We start from the raw sequence: 8,917 nt of genomic DNA, 5'->3' as shown, positions 1-8,917 counted from the left end.
TATCTTCGTATTACCAGGTGTACATTGCCAAGGATTATTGTCACATCAGTATAGGAGATCCCTGGACAGTGTCCAGTAACTACAGGAGATCCTTGGACAGTGTCCAGTACCACAACTTGTTCAACACAGCTTATTTTAGTCTGCCAGTGGAAATCTCTCAGCACATATATATGTTTTCATCATGTGATGTGTTTAAATTGGTGTTGCATGATTATGTGACCTCTAGTCTACCTTATACACTTAAGACAGATTCTCTGATTGGCCATAGCAGCTCTTTCCCTCTGGCACTTTACTAGTTGAAACATGTTACTTGCATTTGTACTGAACTCGGATGACCCACCAAATGGCTATGCCTCTATGGATGATCCTTGTGGTAGGGAGAAGGCTTAATGTTGTCTTACTAACCTCCAAAAATATTGTGTGAGGTCTGAATTTCCAGGACATCCCAGGGTAAAAAAATCAGAAAACACAGTGGACCTTCCTATATGAGGAAACAAAACCTGTTTCTATTTCTTCTACCATTTCATGAGCTGTACAAGTCTTGAGAAAATTATGTTGTCTTCACATTTCTATTTATGTATTTGTAAATTGATTGTGAAGGTCAACCCAATAAGTGCTATTTGATGTTCATAAAAATTCTCTCGTATAAAGATTAAATGAACAATTGCCTCAATAAATTGCTTATGAAGGTCAAGGCATTAAATAATATTTATGTCCATGAAAAGAATTCTTATCGCTAAGATTTCCTGAAAAGTTTTTTGTTTTAAATTGGTAATGAAGGTAAAGTGCCATTTTAAATTGTAAAAATTTGACAAAGGACTGGTATACACCTTTATAGAAGGTTACTCCAAGGTGATCGCAGATAGCTTTATAGCTGGACTGCTAAATTGTGCTGAACAGAAGCAAGATAAATTCCTTGTGTCAGGGTTTACTACATGTACTGCTGATATTTGCTATTCAGTGAAGGTTTTAATATTTCCTGCGGACATATGTAGTAATTTACCATTATGAACCCTGTGTTAGTCTGAGAAATAAACTATGCAGCCACTGCTTTGTATTATATCCTTCTGTATTGTTTTTATTTCTCAACTTTGACATCAAATCTGCACTATCATGCTGAAAAGATTGGTATACAAAACATAGGAATATTCATGTTGCTATGGTTACATCTGGATGTGGTCCAATCATACTTTCATATACAGACCCATTATGCACATTAGTATTCAGTCTTCTCATATTTACATAGGAACATATTGCACAGTTCTCTTCACAATAAATTACACTTCTTGTTGGTGAATGGTTCATGTGAAATAAACATTTCCTGTTAGACAAATTTCATCAAAATCTAGTTGAATATTCAGCACTGCCATACAGCAGACTGTGGTACGCTGTTGACTGTGGCACACTGCCATGCTGCAACTTGTGACATCCAATGCTGGACATGTCTGAAGTTTGAAACAGCTGCATCCCTGTCAAGCTTTGATAATAGTATTATGTTTGTGTTTTAATTACAGTATTCATCTTGGGAATTGCTGGAGTCACTTGAGTCCAATTTTCTGGAATTTCTTGCCACTTGTACCAATCGCATGTTTTTCTCTGTGGATGACCTTGACACTTGTGCCACTCTGTGGATGACGTTCATTAACCAGCTCTTCATCACATTTCAAATTCATCTCCTTCCACAAACTCCTTGTCCACATTCCTAAGAAAAAAAATTTACTAGTGTATTAATGTTTGTTTACCACTTAAAAATAGCCACGAAATTTTTTGGGAAATTATATTTATTATATTGAAAAAGTTGTGGGAACTGACATGGACTCTTGTATCTGACAGCAGTGAAAGTAAGTTACAGAAGTAGATCATGTGTGTAAATATAGTAATGATAATTACCTGATCATGAAATCTCCACAGTACACACACTCTGAGGCAATGATGTCATCCAGCTCAGCCTGAAAGACAAATGAATGGACACACAATCAGGCATACTGTAATGATACACAGATCTATACAGTACACACACTGAGGCAACAATATCATCCAGCTCAGCCATTTACTGTCATGATACACAGATATCTACACTAGACACACTGGGACAACAATATCATCCAGGTCGGTCAATTACTGTCATGATACACAGATATCTACACTAGACACACTGGGACAACAATATCATCCAGGTCAGTCATTTACTGTCATGATACACAGATATCTACACTACACACATTGAGGCAACAATATCATCCAGCTCAGCCATTTACTGTCATGATACACAGATCTATACACTACACACACTGAGGCAACAATATCATCCAGCTCAGCCATTTACTGTCATGATACACAGATATCCACACTAGACAAACTGGGACAACAATATCATCCAGGTCGGTCAATTACTGTCATGATACACAGATATCTACACTACACACACTGAGGCAACAATATCATCCAGCTCAGCCATTTACTGTCATGATACACAGATATCTACACTACACACACTGAGGCAACAATATCATCCAGCTCAGCCATTTACTGTCATGATACACAGATATCTGTACACTACACACTGAGGTAACAATATCATCCAGCTCAGCCATTTACTGTCATGATACACAGATATCTACACTAGACACACTGGGACAACAATATCATCCAGGTCAGTCAATTACTGTCATGATACACAGATAACTGTACACTACACACTGAGGTAACAATATCATCCAGCTCAGCCATTTACTGTCATGATACACAGATATCTACACTAGACACACTGGGACAACAATATCATCCAGCTCAGTCAATTACTGTCACGATAACACAGACAACTGTACACTACACACTGAGGTAACAATATCATCCAGCTCAGCCATTTACTGTCATGATACACAGATATCTACACTAGACACACTGAGGTCACAATATCATCCAGCTCAGCCATTTACTGTCATGATACACAGATATCTACACTACACACACTGAGGCAACAATATCATCCAGCTCAGCCATTTACTGTCATGATACACAGATATCTACACCACACACACTGAGGTCACAATATCATCCAGCTCAGCCATTTACTGTCATGATAAACAGATATCTACACTAGACACACTGGGGTAACAATATCATCCAGCTCAGCCATTTACTGTCATGATACACAGATATCTACACTACACACACTGAGACCAACAATATCATCCAGGTCAGTCATTTACTGTCATGATACATATCTGCAAAGCCTGTTAACCTAAACTGTAATACAACAGAAACATTAAATTTTCATGACAGACAACATGGTCTTTGGATATCGGGCAGTCACGTTTTTAAACCAAGCTCTCCCTATTTCAGATCCAGCTGTAAAGTCAAGTTTGTCTGGAGCCTGTTGCCGCTGCAGTTGGTGTGTCGTTCCAGGGAGTCAGGTTTCCCCCACCTTAAGTCTACCACTATCATATTTATTTATTCATTTGATTGGTATTTTATGCCGTACTAAAGAATATTTAACTTATACTACAGCGGCCAGCATTGTGGTGGAAAAAAACCAGACACAGCCAGGGGGAAACCCACGAACATCCACTGGTTGTTTCCCACTGGCTGAGTTTCCCACATACGGCTGACCACTGTCATAAGTGAAACATTCTTGAGAAGGGTGCTAAACACCAAAGAAATGTATAAAGTGGTTTTTGGACTAAAATTGGTGCCTACACAACATCTTGCGACCAACAGACCTGGAACAGTACTGAAGAACACACCTTGACGTCCTGCTCCTTGGAGCTATGCATGGGGACAGGTGTGGTGGTCAGGTGTGAAGTGTGACATGGGCCATCACATGTTACATCTACAGAACAACTCACCTTGATGTCCTGCTCCTTGGAGCTGTGCATGGAGGCAGGTGTGGTGGTCAGGTGTGATGACCTCACCTTGATGTTCTGCTCCTTGGAGCTTTGCATGGAAGCAGGCGTGGTGTTCAGGTGTGAAGTGTGACATGTACCATCACATGTTACATCTACAGAACAACTCACCTTGATGTTCTGCTCCTTGGAGCTGTGCATGGAGGCAGGTGTGGTGGTCAGGTGTGAAGTGTGACATGGACCATCACATGTGACATCTACAGTACTCACCTTGATGTTCTGCTCCTTGGAGCTGTGCATGGAGGCAGGTGTGGTGGTCAGGTGTGAAGTGTGACATGTACCATCACATGTTACATCTACAGTACTCACCTTGATGTTCTCCTCCTTGGAGCTGTGCATGGAGGCAGGTGTGGTGGTCAGGTGTGAAGTGTGACATGGACCATCACATGTGACATCTACAGTACTCACCTTGATGTCCTGCTCCTTGAAGCTGTGCATGGAGGCAGGTAAGGTGGTCAGGTGTGAAGTGTGACATGGACCATCACATGTGACATCTACAGTACTCATCTTGATGTTCTGTTCCTTGGAGCTGTGCATGGAGGCAGGTAAGGTGGTCAGGTGTGAAGTGTGACATGGACCATCACATGTGACATCTACAGTACTCACCTTGATGTTCTGCTCCTTGGAGCTGTGCATGGAGGCAGGTAAGGTGGTCAGGTGTGAAGTGTGACATGGACCATCACATGTGACATCTACAGTACTCATCTTGATGTTCTGTTCCTTGGAGCTGTGCATGGAGGCAGGTGTGGTGGTCAGGTGTGAAGTGTGACATGGACCATCACATGTGACATCTACAGAACAACTCACCTTGATGTCCTGCTCCTTGGAGCTGTGCATGGAGGCAGGTGTGGTGGTCAGGTGTGAAGTGTGACATGGGCCATCACATGTGACATCTACAGTACTCACCTTGATGTTCTGCTCCTTGGAGCTGTGCATGGAGGCAGGTGTGGTGGTCAGGTGTGAAGTGTGACATGGACCATCACATGTGACATCTACAGTACTCACCTTGATGTTCTGCTCCTTGGAGCTGTGCATGGAGGCAGGTGTGGCGGTCAGGTGTGAAGTGTGACATGGACCATCACATGTGACATCTACAGTACTCACCTTGATGTTCTCCTCCTTGGAGCTGTGCATGGAGGCAGGTGTGGTGGTCAGGTGTGAAGTGTGACATGGACCATCACATGTGACATCTACAGTACTCACCTTGATGTTCTGTTCCTTGGAGCTGTGCATGGAGGCAGGTGTGGTGGTCAGGTGTGAAGTGTGACATGTACCATCACATGTGACATCTACAGTACTCACCTTGATGTTCTGCTCCTTGGAGCTGTGAATGGAGGCAGGTGTGGTGGTCAGGTGTGAAGTGTGACATGGACCATCACATGTGACATCTACAGTACTCACCTTGATGTCCTGCTCCTTGGAGCTGTGCATGGAGGCAGGTGTGGTGGTCAGGTGTGAAGTGTGACATGTACCATCACATGTTACATCTACAGTACTCAACTTGGTGTTCTGCTCCTTGGAGCTGTGCATGGAGGCAGGTGTGGTGGTCTGGTGTGAAGTGTGACATGGACCATCACATGTGACATCTACAGTACTCACCTTGATGTTCTGCTCCTTGGAGCTGTGCATGGAGGCAGGTGTGGCGGCAAGACGTGAAGCGTAGCGTGGATCATCCTTCTCCTGAAGCTGTCTCTGTAAGTCCTCAACACGAGCCCGGATAGACAATGTCAGGTTAGGCAACACCTGGACAAGACACAGCAAAGGCAATAGTAACTGATTTAAGCTAATTAACCAAGGACAGTTTCAGAATGCCCAACAAGCATAGCCATTAACATGGGCAAACTCTCAAAATCATCAATCTTGAAAACCGTTCCAGCACTGAAGACAAACTCTGTGAAATATACACAGGTACCACATATACTCTAAATACACATGTACATTTCTAACTCAACATTTACATCTTGCAATATACAATGAGCACTACATGTACATGATTTAAGTTGAATCCCTGCATTTTAAATGGTTAGTCATGCAACAACCTCTTGAAAAGCTGTACTATAATTATTGAAGATACAGTACATGTGCATAGATGTATATGTATATATATGTATTTGTATACATATTGTTTGAACAGTTATTTATGCTAGTGCATGCAGTTAAAATCACACAAGTGGATGTCGGAAAATATTACATCCTTACCTCTCCTATAAGACAGTCATTATGGAACTTGTGTTGGCATGGGAACAGGTAAAATGTCCTGGTCAGTAAAGGGAAGTTACAGGCTGAACATTTGTCCTGAGTCCTCACAAACGCATACCTTAGAAAAGTAAACAATGGTCAATGTTATTTGTTATTTATGTAAAAAGGAAGGGGCTATAAACAGGAAGTATTATGGCGATGCACTACACAAGACTGCAGCACCGAGTATAGAAACAGAACAGCGATGAAACATACTTTGCCAGGTTAAATACAACTGAGTTACTTCTCACATTATCAATGTTTGGTGACATGGCAAAAAGAATTTTACATACTGACATGAAACAGATATCCTGAATTTGAGTAATTAGAGCAGAGTCTACTGACGGCCACTGCTGTTCCTTTATGTACACCTTCCTGATATAAATGTGCAAATATGTGAGAGGTTAAACATACACCTTCCTGATATAAGACAGGTGAAAACAGGTGCAAGGCTAAACATACACCTTCCTGACATGACACGAGGCTAAACACGCAACCTTATTAACTCAGAGCTTATCAATGATAAAGTTTTGACAATTACACATCTATGACCCTGAAATGCCAATACCCAGTGTTGCATATTGGTCAGACTGACTAAATATCACAACATGACAGCCAATCCCAGTGTTGCATATTGGTCAGACTGACTAAATATCACAACATGACAGCCAATCCCAGTGTTGCATATTGGTCAGACTGACTAAATATCACAACATGACAGCCAATCCCAGTGTTGCATATTGGTCAGACTGACTAAATATCACAACATGACAGCCAATACCCAGTGTTGCATATTGGTCAGACTGACTAAATATCACAACATAACAGCCAATACCCAGTGTTGCATATTGGTCAGACTGACTAAATATCACAACATGACAGCCAATCCCAGTGTTGCATATTGGTCAGACTGACTAAATATCACATGACAGCCAATCCCAGTGTTGCATATTGGTCAGACTGACTAAATATCACAACATGACAGCCAATCCCAGTGTTGCATATTGGTCAGACTGACTAAATATCACAACATGACAGCCAATCCCAGTGTTGCATATTGGTCAGACTGACTAAATATCACAACATGACAGCCAATCCCAGTGTTGCATATTGGTCAGACTGACTAAATATCACAACATGACAGCCAATACCCAGTGTTGCATATTGGTCAGACTGACTAAATATCACAACATGACAGGAATGTGTATATTTACTTGTTTCTGAAGCTCTGGATCTCCTTGCGAATCTCTTCAGCGCTCTGCGTCGCTTCCTCCATCTCCTCCTTCAGGGTGTCTATGTGCTGGTTGTACTCCTGTAGGGACTGGATGATGGCGTCCTGACAACAGATATCACATCACAGACTAGTGCTTACCTCTGTCACATCACAGACCAGACTACAGGAGGTACTTCAGCCAGAATCCCCCTTCAGCATGTCTATGTGCTGGCTGTACTCCTGTAGAGACCGGATGATGGCACCCTCACAACAGGCATCACACCACAGACCAGACCACAGGGGGTACTTCAGCCACACCCCGCTTCAGAGTGCTTGTGTGCTGGCTGCACCCCTGTAGGGACTGGGTGATGGGGTCCTGACAACACACATCACATCACAAACCAGACTACCGGAGGTACCTCAGCCACACTCCCCATTCAGGGTGTCTGTGCTGGTTGTGCCTCTGTAGGGAATGGGTGATGGGGTCCTGAGAACAGACATCACATCACAAACCAGACTACAGAGGGTGCCTCAGCCACACACCCTCCCTCCCCCCTTCAGAGTGTCTGTACGCTTACTGTACCCCTGTAGGGACTAGGTGATGGAGCCCCGACAACAGGCATCACATCACAGACCAAACTACAGGAGGTACCTCAGCCACACTCCCCATTCAGGGTGTCTATGTGCTAGCTGTACTCCCGTAGCGGCTTGGTGACCGAGTCCTGACAACAGACATCAAACCACAGACCAGACTACAAGAAGTAACACAGCCAAATTCCCCTTCAGGGTGTCTATGTGCTGGCTGTACTCCCGTAGGGGCTGGGTGACCGAGTCCTGACAACAGACATCAAACCACAGACCAGACTACAAGAAGTACCTCAGCCACACCCCCCTTCAGGGTGTCTACATGTATGTGCTGGCTACATTCATGGAGGGACTGGATAATGGCGTACAGACAACAAACATCACATCTGAATAAGTTATTGATAAATTCCTGACATAATACTTATCACATAATAGCTAAGTTTTTCGCAGATTACAATACCAGTAACCACACAATCAGTTTGACTCATGGATACAAGAAATCAGCAACACACAGGTATAAGCAAGATCATCTGTTAGGGGATGGTGGCCTGGAACATAACACCTTAAACCACTGAGTCAGTGCCCAGGTGACACTGGTACCTCAGTCACGCACTGTCCCTGTGAAGCCTGACATGTACCTTACCTTGAAATGGTCAATGGTGACAAAGTCTGGGAAGAATGGAAGAATGTCCTCAATCTTGAGGAGCTCACACTCATGCAGGAATGCCATGGCTCTTTTAACATCCTTTTCTTCTTCCACAACATGGCGGGCTACAAACAAAGAGGTCAGTTCAAAGAAATGTTGGCAAATTATGTGCATGTATATGTAAAGGGTACATGAAAAAAGAAAACTCCATACCAAAGAGTACGGTTTGAACGAAATTTTTAAAAGCTATATAACCCCTCTATATTATGCATACTGTCCATCAATGGTCAAAACATACAATGTAATTGATGAATTTACTGGTAAAATGGA

General features: G+C 42.8%; 1 protein-coding gene across 1 annotated transcript in view; it reads right to left on the bottom strand.

The window, feature by feature from the left end:
- Positions 1-58: 58 nt before the first annotated feature.
- The window catches only part of LOC135466481 (vacuolar protein sorting-associated protein 18 homolog), a 49,627-nt gene continuing 40,768 nt past the window's right edge, over positions 59-8,917 (bottom strand). The window contains 6 exon segments of the mRNA XM_064743978.1: positions 59-1,702; positions 1,891-1,949; positions 5,505-5,648; positions 6,105-6,222; positions 7,358-7,479; positions 8,585-8,712. Of these exon segments, the coding sequence (XP_064600048.1) occupies positions 1,657-1,702; positions 1,891-1,949; positions 5,505-5,648; positions 6,105-6,222; positions 7,358-7,479; positions 8,585-8,712 (617 nt within the window). The 3' untranslated portion in view covers positions 59-1,656.

The sequence above is a fragment of the Liolophura sinensis genome, chromosome 6, assembly GCF_032854445.1.
Source record: "Liolophura sinensis isolate JHLJ2023 chromosome 6, CUHK_Ljap_v2, whole genome shotgun sequence".
Classification (NCBI taxonomy): Eukaryota; Metazoa; Mollusca; class Polyplacophora; order Chitonida; family Chitonidae; genus Liolophura; species Liolophura sinensis.
The sequence above is the reverse complement of the archived record's forward strand: the minus strand, read 5'-3'. Positions and strand labels throughout refer to the sequence as shown.